The sequence below is a fragment of the Arvicola amphibius genome, chromosome 18, assembly GCF_903992535.2.
Source record: "Arvicola amphibius chromosome 18, mArvAmp1.2, whole genome shotgun sequence".
NCBI lineage: Eukaryota > Metazoa > Chordata > Mammalia > Rodentia > Cricetidae > Arvicola > Arvicola amphibius.
Genome location: NC_052064.1, coordinates 32415368 through 32429293, shown reverse-complemented (window position 1 = coordinate 32429293; position 13926 = coordinate 32415368). Strand labels below are relative to the sequence as shown.

Here is a 13926-nt window from a genome sequence, read left to right as displayed (position 1 = left end):
TTGTATTCAGAGAGGTCAGGCACCGTCAGCCGCGCAGGGTGAAGAGCGTACTAGGAATTTAACTCAGCGGCACACGCTTTTCTAAACGGGAGAATGACCGGCAAGAATATCTCTTAAAAAAGAAAAAAAAATGTAAACAGCCAAGGAGCACACGAAGAAACAGTCACCAGTAATCCTCAGGGAAGTGAGCGGCAACACCAAGAGTCTGCATCCAGTGTCAGAGCAGACACTATCAACAAGACACAGAGAGATGGGTGCAGTGGCACGAGCCAGCTGGGAGGCAGAGGTAGAAGGGTCACCGCGAGCTTGAGGCCAGCGCAGGCTACGGAGTGAATTCCAGAATTCCAGATCCTGTGCTCAAAAAGTACAGAAGCAGCCCCCCCCCACACAAACAATAAATGGTGGTAATTAGGGTGGTGGTCATGGTGGTGGTGGTGGTGGTGGTGGTGGTGGTGATGGTGGTGGTGGTGATGGTGGTGGTGGTGATGATGGTGATGGTGGTGATGGTGGTGGTGGTGATGGTGGTGGTGGTGGTGATGGTGATGGTGGTGGTGGTGGTGGTGATGGTGGTGGTGGTGATGGTGGTGATGGTGGTGGTGGTGGTAGTGGTGGTGATGGTGGTGGTGGTGATGGTGGTGGTGGTGATGGTGATGGTGGTGGTGGTGGTGGTGATGGTGGTGGTGGTGATGGTGGTGGTGGTGATGGTGATGGTGGTGGTGGTGGTGGTGGTGATGGTGGTGGTGGTGATGGTGATGGTGATGGTGGTGATAGCGGTGGTGGTGGTGGTGATGGTGGTGATGGTGATGATGGTAAGCATATGGAAAAGGAAAACCTCTCCCTGTTCTCACCATTGGTAGGAATGTAAATGAGTACAGCCATTAAGGAAAGCAGCGCCGATATTTATTTAAAAGAAAGCCTGGAATAAAAACCCTGTGATCCTTCAGTCTCACTGCTGGGCGTGTACCCAAAGCAACTGAAGCCAGATTATGTCGTGCGCACCGTTACACTTGGCGTTCGCTGTGGCACTGGTTACACCAAGGTAGGCGGCGGCTGAAGTGAAAAGGGAAGCAGGAAAGGTGTTGTGTGCCTGTAACAGCAGGAAAGGTGTTGTGTGCCTGTAACAGCAGGAAAGGTGTTGTGTGCCTGTAACAGCAGGAAAGGTGTTGTTGTGTGCCTGTAACAGCAGGAAAGGTGTTGTGTGCCTGTAACAGCAGGAAAGGTGTTGTGTGCCTGTAACAGCAGGAAAGGTGTTGTGTGCCTGTAACAGCAGGAAAGGTGTTGTGTGCCTCTAACAGAATACTGTGCCCACGGAAGCCATAGGATTCTGTCATTTCTGGTAGCAGGGAGGAAACTGGAGGACACACGGCTCCTAGTTCCTCAGGTCTATGCCAAAGGTAAATGTTGATCTCATAGGACAGAGACGGAGCCCGGGAAGCGGGCAGGGCAGGGGAGGGTGGAGAGGGGTTAATAGGAATGGGGGAAGTCGGATAGGAGGGGTAACTCGCAATGTTCTGGGACCCACTTCCTCCTCAGTGCCTCAAGAGAGACTTGCTCGTTCATAAGACTTGATCCTGGGACAGGATCTTGATGACCCCTTTAAAATACGCTCCGTTTCGATTGAGTTATTAATACAGTGCCAACCCCATGCCCAAGATACTCTCGACTCTCAAGATTTACAAAGGCAGGGCTGGAAATCCTGGCTGTGGTTAAGGGTACACTACCTTCCCCATGCTCAGCCTGGTCCACAACCACAAGCCTCCCAAGAGCCATAGGAACATAATAAACACTGCAGTAACAGTGAGAATCAGGGAATGAGTCCAAACCATGCTCTGCAGACTCAAGAACACACCACATCCATCCAGGGACTAGCGCCTTGCACGGGTCTGGCAGGTTGCAAATTCCCAGAATGGTTTTACTCCTCTGAATTAAGCCGAAGTAGACAATAGCACAAAAGTCAAGCTCTGCTGATACTGGAAACTGGAGAACTTTTTTTTCTAAATAAAATTGCGCACAACTTTGACACAATGGCAATATGAATAGAGTGGCATGTTTCTCTCTGTTTTCCCAGAACCCGGTTATCTTCCTAGCATGGAATCTGTCAGGGAAGAGTCTGGCTTTGATGACCATCTGTCATAGGGATATCTCGTTATTGCACAGACTAACCTGAAAACCAAGTATTTGAAATTTGGGGCAGCTGCCTAAGCTCGCCACAGCAACTGTGTGTGCACGTGTACCTAAATGCTTTCTGATTCTAAACTTCCGCCGGTGTCTATGTTAGGGAGCAGAGGGATGGTAAGTGGGTCCATTTTCACCCAGGCAAAGAGGAATGGATGGGGAGGGAGTACGGGCTAGACGGGAAATGACAAGACCGAGAGTCTCCTGGAAACCATGGCAACCAGATCCAGGCGCTAATGCAGACTGAACCGTGATCTCCGTACACAGCCTTTTCTTCTTGCCTCCACATCACGCCAAAGGAGAAGACACTATGCTACACCTCAAGACCAGAGGGTCAAACTCTTGAAAAATAGAAATAGTGCAGCATTTCTAAATAACTTTAAGGCCATTAAGTAAGGAATATGTTCATTCACAAAGAAGTTGAAAGGATTTTACAGTTAGTCCTTAGCTTTCCATTGATGTGGGATTCTCCTCTGTATGTTGTGAATATATTTTATTGACATTGGTTAAAAAGAGAAGCTGCTTTCGGCCAATGGCTTAACATAGTAAAGCCAGGCAGGAAATCAGAACAGAGATGCAGAGAGACAGCAGGCGGAGTCAGAGAGGCGCCATGTAACTGCCTAAGGAGAAAGACGCAAGCCACTAACGGGAACCTTGTCAGTAAACCACGAGCCTCATGGTAAAACATAAAATGATAAAAATTGGGTTAATTTAAGATGTAAGAGTTAGTTAATAAGAAACTTAGGTTTAAAAGGACTGGTGGCTATATAGCTTTTTGAACAAAAATAATAGATGCAGGATTAAAAAAGGAGAAAGCCTCCTTCTCCTGTCTGTTGTCTATTCCTCTTGTTCTTGGTTCTCTCTCTCTCTCTCTCTCTCTCTCTCTCTCTCTCTCTCTCTCTCTCTCTCTCTCTCTCTCTCTCTCTCTCTCACACACACACACACACACACACACACACAAACACACAGTGAGCTTTTTAGACCTAAGTTTCTCATGCTTTAGTCTCCCGAGCTGGGATTATGGGTTGATAGCACCACACCCTGATTTTTGTTTTCTTCCTTAACCGCTTTTGAAGTCTCCCTGCAATTTCTCGCTCTCACGAAACGCTTCCAGAAGAACCTCACGCCAAAGTCTACGATGACACTTCGGTAAAATTTGGGGGTTAGTAATGGGACAATGTCAGAAAAGAAAGAGGAAATAATCTGTCTTGGAACACTTACATCCCAGGCATATCTTTATCTGTTTACGTGTACCTCCTTAGCCCTGCCAGGAAGAGGTTAGCATCGCCAAGGCCTCTGCTTGCTTCTCTGGCTTCCAGAGAGCCCATCTTCATCCTCTGCCTCATTGGCCGTCTCCTCACGTCTGTCTCAACGCCACGAAGTGACTTCTTGCTTATCTGACCGCGACTCAGAGAATCTCCCTGTGGACAACACTTCTGATGCTTCCTTATCTATCCCTGGCCGTCCCTTGTGAAGGGCCATGTGTGACAGACATGACCAGCTGCCAGTCAGAGAGACGATACTCTGGGGGCATCTTACCTGGATCATCCTAAGTCTCGCGTGCGTCTAGCTCCCTCTGTTGCTTTAACTTTCCTTTTATGCAAGGTTCAACCATGTAGCAGACAACCTCAGGGATGGTCACCGTCTCAGCAGTGAAAACGGTTTCTTGCTTGTATGATTCAAAGCATGCTGTTCCTTGGAGCCGTGGTGGACTTGGAAATGGGTGTATACAACCATGGTAACAGACCTTTCCAATGGCTTTCACCTTGCTGCCTAGGTTTTACAGCATCGGGGAACTGATTTAACCTCAGCTGGTACTTTACCATCTGTCTTTTTCATAAAAGGATTAAGCTGAGCGTGGTGGTAACAAGCCTGAAATCCCAGCACGTGGGAGGTAGAGGCTAACCTGGTCTACACAACAAATTTCAAGCCAACTAGGGCTATACAGTCAGACCCTGTTTTAAATAAATAGACAAATAAATAGAAGAATTTGTTGGGAAACATACAAGTTTAGTAGTCTATCTTTGGTGGGTCTAGTGCCAGATGGACACTCTGTGGCCAATACTCGCCCGCCATTGCCAGTTCCCGGAACGTTTAGACGCTTAGGGTCAATATTACCTGGATTGTAGTTAGGCAGCTTGGAGACGCCAGGCCACGTATCCTCCGTAGGGACCCCCAGGACCTATACAGAGGCAGAGAAAGCAAAATGAAGGTCAGGAGAAGCCAGATGGATGGAACCAGACACAGAGACACAAAGGACAGAGCAGGAGGAATGAAAACTTCAGCGACGTCACATGGAACCCGCTGATGTCCAGGGGGGAGAATTTTTGGTAGTTTCAACATTCTTGAGCTTATCGTGCAAAGTGCCATGTCCCCACAGACCCGAGCGTGTCTCTCTACCTTTCTCTGCGTGATCGCCAAGTGTCAAGGATGTGAAGCAAAAGTAGTAACTGCCCATGCCTCTCCTTAAAGTCCTATGAACTGATGGGCAGGGGAAGCTGCTGGTCTGGACTGGGCCTCAGCAGGAATGGTCAGATGTTTCTGGGGGTGCTCAAATTAAACATGGTTCAAATCACTGTCCTTTAGGTGGTGTGATGTTGGCTAAAAGTGGCTCCGCTCCAACCTTTGCCTTTTCTACTAAATTCATCTCATTTTCTTGTTTCTCCATGTCCAGCAGCTTAGAATACAATGTGTTTTTCCCCTGGTACACTACAATGGTAACACCATGTGAAAAAGAGCTGGCTTATACTTTTAAAAAATTGTGTGTGCCTTTGTGTGTCACGACGTGTATGGAGGGCGGGGAACAGCTCTGCGGAGCTGGGTCTCTCCTTGATCTTTGTGCGGGTTCCGGGCATCAGATCCAGGTCTTCAGGCTTGTGTAGCCTTTACACACGGAGCCATCTTGCTGGTCCTGACCTACGCTTTAGGCGTCCAAATTAAAGTTCTTGTTTTTAGTGGAGATGAAGCATTGACAACAGAGGTCTTCTGGAGACTAAAGCCAAACAATTGGGATGGTGTGGTGACCACAGTCCTCTATAGACACCATCTTACAGTTCTCTGAAGATGGCCGTAAGTCCCATAGCCAGTATGTGTGGGAATCTGGGCAGCATGGCTTTTGTGGTAAGCTGGTGATGGCCTAGTAGTTTGTTCTGCATTGCTTGGTGTGACTCATCTTCATAGCATATCTCAATACTAAGTTTCTGTGAAGCACGGGATACAGACACTGGCCCAGGTTTCCCGACAGGAAGCTAATTCCCCGGCTGAATATAATTATTGAGGAATGCAGGACCTTCAACCCACTGGTATGGTGACTCGGGCCCTGGTGGAGAAGCAAGCAAGTGGGCTCTATCAGGTTTGCGTTCACACAAAAGATGCTAACGTGCTGCTCTCCCTCCCGTGGTATGTTTTGAAAAGTCATGCCACCCAGTAAAAGCGTTCAGCTTTGATCCATTCTCCAGACAAAGTGACTGAGAGGATTACAGGCTTTTCCTATCAACCAACCCAAGCCTGAGGGGACACCGAGGAGCCTGGATTCCATTTCGGAAAACCAACTAGACTAATTCTCCTTTTGTGGGTGAAGCCCAGAGGAGGCGCGGCTCATTCTTCTCCCTCAGCCTTCTGTCGTCTGTATTTGTACAAATGCATGTGTAGACAGAGTGGGTGTGACTCACGGGCACCCATTCATCTTCTGCTGGTTGGCAAAGCACAGTGGAGAGGAACGAACACCAGGGAGGAGGAAACAGCACCAGAAATGAACAGCGGCCACATCCATAATTGCCGGAAGGTGAAAGTTACCGGACTTCTTGGTTAGTTTATATTACATTTGACTGAGGCCAGATGGATACCAAACTTTCTGGAAATTTTTATGCCAAAACCTTATTAAACTGAGATGCTAGAAGCTTAAGCAAAAATTCAATTATTTATTTAGTAAAAATTCATTTAGTAAGATACACAACTTTAGGAACTCCGTAATCGGTTTGATTTTCTAATAGTAAGATGATACAACTTTAGGAACTCCATAATTGGTTTGATTTTCTAATAGTAAGATACAACTTTAGGAACTCCGTAATCGGTTTGATTTTCTAACTTGTCTCACAGGAAATGAAAGCAAAAGTAGGTGGACAGGACCACAAGAAAATAAACAGCTTCTAGGAAAAGAAACAGAAATGAAGAAACAAGCTGCAGAGTGGTAGAAAACATTAGCCAACTCTACATTTGGCTAGGGGTTGATATCTAACATGTCCAAGGAACTCAAAGAACTCAATAGCAAGTAAACAAATCACCTCGTTCAAAAAAAAATGGGCAAAGAACTCCAGCAGACACTTCTCAAAGGAATACACACAAATGGCTCAAAGGCATGAGAAAAATGTTTAACATTCCTAATCGTCAGAGAAGGGCAAGTTAGGACAACCATAACTATGGTTAGGACCATGAAACTATCATCGCTGAGTCTGTTGGAAGGGAGAGAGAGAGAGAGAGAGAGAGAGAGAGAGAGAGAGAGAGAGAGAGAGAGAGAGAGAGAGAGCGCAGTAAGGGCTCAGGATGATTCAGCTAGTAGAACACGCAAGATCCTGGGCTCAAATCCCTACACAGCTTAAACCAGGTATGGTAGCACATGCCTGTAGTCCCAGCACTTGGGAGGATCAGGAGTTCAAGACCTTATCTTAACACCCTGCCGTACTCCAGGACAAAAGGGTGTTTGTTGGTTAGGATGTGGAGAAAAGGTGACCTTGGCTCTTTTGTTGGTGAGACTGTCAATTCGCACAACCATGGTGGAAATTGGCAGAAATTACCCAGAAAGCTGCTATCTAACCCATCCTACTGCATAAGTAGGGGAGAAGAAAGGAATTAGCATGTCCAAGAGATGGCTTGTATTTACCGCAGCAGGAGCGTAGCACGCATACACCACGGGATACCTTACAAAGTATCTTCATGACAACGAAGGCTTGTATGTAAGGTGATGCGTGTGTTAATTGGCTTGGTTCGGCCATTCTATAACGTGTATGCACAAAGCATCATATCGGTGCTGAGGAATGGCTCAGTGGTAGAGAATTCGCCTAGTGTTTGGGAAGCCCTGTTGATCCAAATTTGAACCCTGGGACCAACATCACAGAAGCTGGGAAGGGTTTCCCACAGGCTTTCCTCTGATCTCGACACACCTGTTATGGCACCCCACTGACGCACACACAGATGGACACATACACAGTAAATAAATAAATAAAAGCGATAGTTTAGAGAGTAAAATACTCGATCCTTTCACATCTGCTCTGTCCTCGCACCCTCGAAAGACTTCCTTCCTGCCCAAATACACACCCATTACAGCCGTGTTTTGCACAAGGGGACCAAACTGAGATGCGGTGATTACTGTTGTGCATTTATCATTGATTACGTACAGCTCTGAGGGAAAAGGAGGCCTCCACTGCTGGAGAGGTAGTTCTGTTATAACACAGCAAAGTTGGGCCGTGGAGAAGACTCCGCAAGTAAAGGAGCTGGCTTCCAAGTTTGATGGCTTGAGTTGGTCCCTGGGGACCCACCTGGTAGAAGAGAACTGGCTCCTTCAGGCTGTCCTCTGACCACCCCATGCACATTGTGGGGGTGCACCTTCCCTACCCAAACACACACACACACACACACACACACACACACCACAACCAAGTCACCCGGGGTGGCACTTTTGTCTAGTTTCCCTCGGAATGTGGAATGGTGGATACAATAGGAGATCTCCTTGAATTAAGCAAATCTGGCTACAGCACATTGCTAAGCCATGCGGAGCTGTCTGTCTTCCTGGGCCAGGGCCATAGCCAACAGTGAGCTATGTGGCTATGCAGACTCCAGAAGTAACTAAGTAAAAGGAAAAGCCCAATGTACAGAGAACGTTATGATTTAAGAGTGTAGGAGCTGGGGCTAGGGAGAGAGCTCTGTGGTTAAGAGCGCTTGCTGCTCTTCCAGAGGACACGGGTTCAATTCCCAGCACCAGCACTAGGACGTTCACAGCTCTGTCTAGCTCTGGGGCATCTGACACTGTCTTCTGGCCTCCACGGGCACTCACGTGCACATATCTGTACACACACACACACACACACACACACACACAGACAAATCTTTTTTTAAAAATGATAGGAGAGCCTGGTGGTGGTGGCGCACGCCTTTAATCCCAGCACTGGGGAGGCAGAAGCAGGCGGATCTCTGTGAGTTTGAGGCCAGCCTGGCCTGCAGAGTGAGTTCTAGGACACAGAGAAATCCTTTATCAAAAAACCAAAGCAACAACAACAATATTTAATAATGATGGTGATGGTGACAGAGGCTACAATATTCTCTTTGGCTTTTGTCTGCAGGACCCATAGCTTCCCAGAGTCAGAGCACAGAGCCCACTGTGAGACTCAGAGAGTTTTGCGTAGACTGCTCTTCTGATGTGGGAGAGTCTTCTGTTTGAGTTGATTTCATTGGCTAATAAAGAAACTGCCTGGCCTATTTGATAGACCGCCCCTTAGGTGGGTGGAATAGACAGAACAGGAAGAGGAAGTGAGGTAGAAGGATCAGTAAGATGCCACGCCTCTCCTAAGTTAGTCAGACCACCGTGCCTCCTCAGAGAGAGAGAGATGCGATGAAGCCAGCAGCCCGGTCAGACATGCTGAATCTTTCCCGGTAAGACACCGCTCGTGGTGTTAAACAGATTATTAGATATGGGTTAGTCAAGATGTGAGTAAGAGGCTGAAAATAATGGGCCAGGCAATATTTAAAAGAATACAGTTTCCGTGTAATTATTTTGGGTGTAAAGCTAAGCATGTGGGAGCTGGGCGGGACAAAAAACAGGCCTGCCCGCTGCTCGCCACACTACAGAATGGCGCCCAATGTGGATAACTGAATCCACAGAAAGCTTGAGAAAGCTTGGGAAAAAATAGAGTAAAGCATGGCTTCTTGGTAGCAGCAATTTCTCGGGTCTGGCTCTGCTTGCAAGAGGCTAGCAAGTGCTCTCATCTAAGAGAAGCTTCCTGACTCAGCTTTAGCTGCAAAACCCTGCAGCTCATTAAGAGGTCCTGCCACAAAACACTTAAACGGTGTTGATGAAAAGCTGAACGCATGCTTTTCGGTTTTCAGCTGTAGCAGGAAAAAAGCTGTGTCGTTTTAAAATGCCAGCTTTCTGGGCCGTCCTGCCAGGGCAAACTGTAACTCTTTCAAGCAGGCGGTCCTGACTATGGAGCTTTTGAGTGTTGTGTTTAACACTGTTGCAGCTTGCTTGCTGGCAGGGACCTTGAACCACCACAGAGTTGTGGTGAAAAACATGGCTACAGCAGTACCTCTGCCATGAGGCTGGAAAGCTAAGGAATGGGCTGGATCTAGCCGGCAAAGTCACGGCTTTAGTCCTACCGATATTGTTTGGTAAATTAAAGACTCATGTCGTCAGAAAAAGAGAGATATACAGTAAAAGAAAGATTCAAAGTCGAAGAAAATGTCTAAATGGTTTATGATGTGTTAAAAATATATGCAGGCTAAAGGTTAAAGTTCTTTAAAAAAAGGAAGTAGTTTGTTGTGGTGGTACACACCTTTAATCCCAACACTTGGGAGGCAGAGGTAGATTGACCTCTGTGACTTCAAGGTGTGGCAGCACACACCTTTAATCCCAATGCCTGGGAGGCAGAGACAGACAGATCTCTGTGAGTTCAAGGTGTTGCAGCACACACCTTTAATCCCAGCACTGGGGAGGCAGAGGCAGACGGATCTCTGAGAGTTCAAGGACAACCTGGTCTACAGAGTTATTCCAGGACAAAAATATAGAGAGAACCTGTCTCAAAAAGTAAAAGTAAAAAATAAACAAAATAGAGGTTAAAATAAAGCCGCACAAAGATGGAAAATACACAGAGAATCTTGATACTATATACTATTATGCTCTCTTTGAATTGTTTGAATGCTGAGGAAGGAGCAACAGCTGCTAAAAGATACTTGTTTATAAATGCTGCTGAACTAATCCAAGAAAGATATCTTGAAAATACCTTGACTTCAGAATTTGGATCTAAGGATATGATACTTTGGAAAAGAGATTCTTCTTTTATTTTTACAGAAAATGAGACCATGTGGATTGCTTCTATCCCAATATGGTATGATAGACCACGACCTCCTGAAAGGTTGCCGTGAACACTTTCAGAAAATTACTTCACCCAACTGATGACCGAGATGAACCTGGAACACAGGTTACACCATGAAAGATCTGATTAACAGCGTCCCCATTCAGCAGGAAGCAGTTTGGAGAGAGATAACTGCGCCCATATTCCCAAATATTGTTTATAAATGTTCTTTTACATTTAAAGGGGGATATGATATAGATAGGAATAATTTGCATTGGTATGGATTTTAAGGTCAATTTTGTTATATGTATACGTATTTTTGATACTGATTAAGGTATTGTGATTGTGTAGTTCATTTTAAAAATGTAATGTATAGTTAAGAAATATAGGTTGTTAATGGATAATCATCAATAATAGTAAAGCTTATAGTCATGTTAGTTAGATTTTCTAGATATATAGAGATATATTTCAGTTAGATAGACATTCTTCATATCTTTCAAAGACTACAGAATATTCCACTTAAATGTTTTAATAACTTAAGGCTTTTCATGACAATGAGACACGTCTGCTCCTGGCAGCACCAATCTACTTCAAGAAGATGATGGGCATCGAAGAGGATCCTTATGGAGTTTGGTAGCAATTTGGGCAAGAAACTGCTCTTGCCTGGACTGTTGCAGAAACTGGACACAAAGAACCCACAGAGAGAGGACTGTTGAACTTGCCTAAAGGTGAGATGATTCTTTGGGGTTCCTGACTCATGAAAGAGTCTGCGAGACATTCTGCAGGACACAGCAGATACTGACTGAACTGCCTTTGAAATTTCCTGCTTCATGGAAACGTCTGCTGGAAACTATGGGCCTGTAGGCCAAAGATGGATGCCCCAACGGTACAGAGGAACTTTGGGTGACTGTCCAGGCAGCGAGATGTCTCTGTGATTTCTAGAGTTTTGGAAGTAGCTTACTTCTTGTTCACCTAGGTAATATTATATCCTTCTGGAGTCTTTGATGGAGTTGAAGAATGGATAGATAGTTATAGTTTTCCTTAGTTATGATAAAAGATAAAGTAGATATAAATATTGTAACTATAATTCTTGCTTGATAACTGTTTTGTTATATGTAATTTTGCTATGTTAAAGTTAAAGCCTTCTTTTTATTGTTTAAACAGAAAAAGGGGAAATGATGTGGGAGAGTCTTCTGTTTGAGTTGATTTCATTGGCTAATAAAGAAACTGCCTGGCCTATTTGATAGACCGCCCCTTAGGTGGGTGGAATAGACAGAACAGGAAGAGGAAGTGAGGTAGAAGGATCAGTAAGATGCCACGCCTCTCCTAAGTTAGTCAGACCACCGTGCCTCTCCTGAGAGAGAGGCCAGACGCGATGAAGCTCCAGCCCAAGATGGATGTACGCTAGAAACTTCCTGGTAAGGCACCACTTTGTGGTGCTACACAGATTGTTAGAAATGGGTTAGAGCAAGATGTGAATAAGAGTCTGAGATTAATGGGCCAGGCAGTGTTTGGAAGAGTGCAGTTTCCGTGTGGTTATTTCGGGTAAAGCTAGCCGGTGGCCGGGAGCTGGGGCGGCGGGAAGGCGGCCCGCAGCTCCACACTACACTCTTCATTATACCTGGAGTTAGAGCTATGTTCAGAACGCAGAGTTCTGACTCCAGGCCAGTATTTTTTTTTCTTATATGCTTACTTGATTTAAATTTGTAATAAGTTGTCATAAATGTCAAGATAAAGTCTCTGGTTTATACTTTAGTATGCTGATGATGAAGACAAGCATGGATAGGTTTTCTGGGCAGGATATGCTGGGCTGATTCATTAACTTGTTTTACCACAGCTCTCGTTTCTTGGTGCCTTATGTCCAAAGCACAGCCTCTTGCATGATTATGTTGCAGAAATATCCTTCATGTGCCAGCGGTGGTCGCCGAGGACCAACAGCTAAGAGCCAGGGAAACATTTAGTACATGCTTTCTCTGATTTCTGAGTGCTGTGCTAAATCCAAAGAATTGCAAAGCGATTGTTTTTGAAGCGTGTGGTTGTTTAATGGCGCCAAATGTTTTTTTTTTTTTTTTACAAAAAAAAAAACCTCAATTTATAGACAGTTCTCCAAACAGCAATATCACCTATGGATATACTTAAATTCTTTTCAAATAGGATATTTCTCAAACATTCTAATGGCACGCCTCACTTCAGCACTATGGTTTATATCAGCTATCTTCATATGCGCCCTTTTACAAGGCACTCAGTTTACATGGCCCACATATGCTTCACTGAGGTGTCGTTCATCGCTCTGCTCTGACTACAAAACATGTTTTTTATATTCCCTTTTTTTTCCTGTCCCTTGTTGCTTGTTCTCTTAGTCACCAAAGAATATTTATATATGGTTAATGTCCAATAAGTATTACGTATCTAGGTTAAAAAAAAATAAACCTTCATATGTGTAAAGGGCCATTGCAGGGTGAAGCCCAGCGATACTACTTGTTCTCTCTTGGTTATGGACAAGGAGTTACAGCACAGAGAGAGAGAGAGAGAGAGAGAGAGAGAGAGAGGGAGGGAGGGAGGGAAAGAGATAGGGAGGGAGAAAGAGAGAGGGAGAGAGAGAGGGAGGGAAGGAGGGAGGGAGAGAGGGAGGGAGGGAAAGAGATAGGGAGAGAGAAAGATAGAGAGAGGGAGAGAGAGGGAGAGAGAGAGAGAGAAAGAGGGAGGGAGGGAGGGAGGGAGGGAGGGAGGGAGAGAGAAAAGGAGGGAGGGAGAAAGATAGAGAGAGGGAGAGAGAGAGGGAGAGAGAGAGAGAGAGAGAGAGAGAGAGGGAGGGAGGGAGGGAGGGAAAGAGATAGGGAGGGAGAGAGAAAAGGAGGGAGGGAGAAAGATGAGAGAGAGAGGGAGAGAGAGAAACAACCCATAAGAGTCAGCTCTCTTCCTCCACCATGTGAGTCCCAGGGATTGAACTCAGGCCTCCAGCCTTGTCAACAGAGCCATCTCTCCAGTCCTACAAATATTTACAAAACAGTGTTCTGGTTTTGCTATACATTTCATCTTACATAAATCCCATAACAAGGTTACAAAATCATATGATTAACCTCATCTTCTAGATGAGAAAACTAAAACTTAAGAGGTACTATTTGAGCTTTGTCCATATCCATATCTAATAAGTGGCAAGAAAAACCATGAATTAATCACCTCCAGCTTAGATGATGTTATAGTATCGAATAGTGTGATTCAAAGTAACATTTATCTCTCTTCCTAAGAAAAAGTCTTTTGCCTGCGTGGTGGCGGCACACACTTTTAATCCCAGCACTTTGAAGGCAGAGGCAGGTGGATTTCTGTGAGTTCAAGGCCAGCCTGGACTACAGAACAAGTTCCAGGACAACCAAAGCTACACAGAGAAACCCTGTCTCAAATCTCAAAATAAAACGAAGCAAAACAACAACACAGAAAGAAGAAAGAAAGAAAGAAAGAAAGAAAGAAAGAAAGAAAGAAAGAAAGAAAGAAAGAAAGAGGGGGCTGGAGAGATGGCTCAGTGGTTAAGAGCACTGACTGCTCTTCCCGAGGACCCAGGTTCAATTCCCAGCACCCACATGGCAGCTCACAACTGTCTGAAAATCCAGTTCTAGGGGATCTGACACCTTCACACCAATGCACATAAAATAAAGTTAAATAACCCATAAAAATTTAAAAAAAAAAAGAA

General features: G+C 45.3%; 1 protein-coding gene across 2 annotated transcripts in view; it reads right to left on the bottom strand.

Annotated features, from left to right (window-relative positions):
- The window catches only part of Cdk15 (cyclin dependent kinase 15), a 79336-nt gene that overhangs the window by 32337 nt on the left and 33073 nt on the right, over positions 1–13926 (bottom strand). For both annotated transcript variants that reach the window (XM_038315526.1, XM_038315527.1), the window contains exon 10: positions 4294–4357. In XM_038315526.1, the coding sequence (XP_038171454.1) occupies positions 4294–4357 (64 nt within the window). The remainder of the gene's footprint in view (positions 1–4293; positions 4358–13926) is intronic.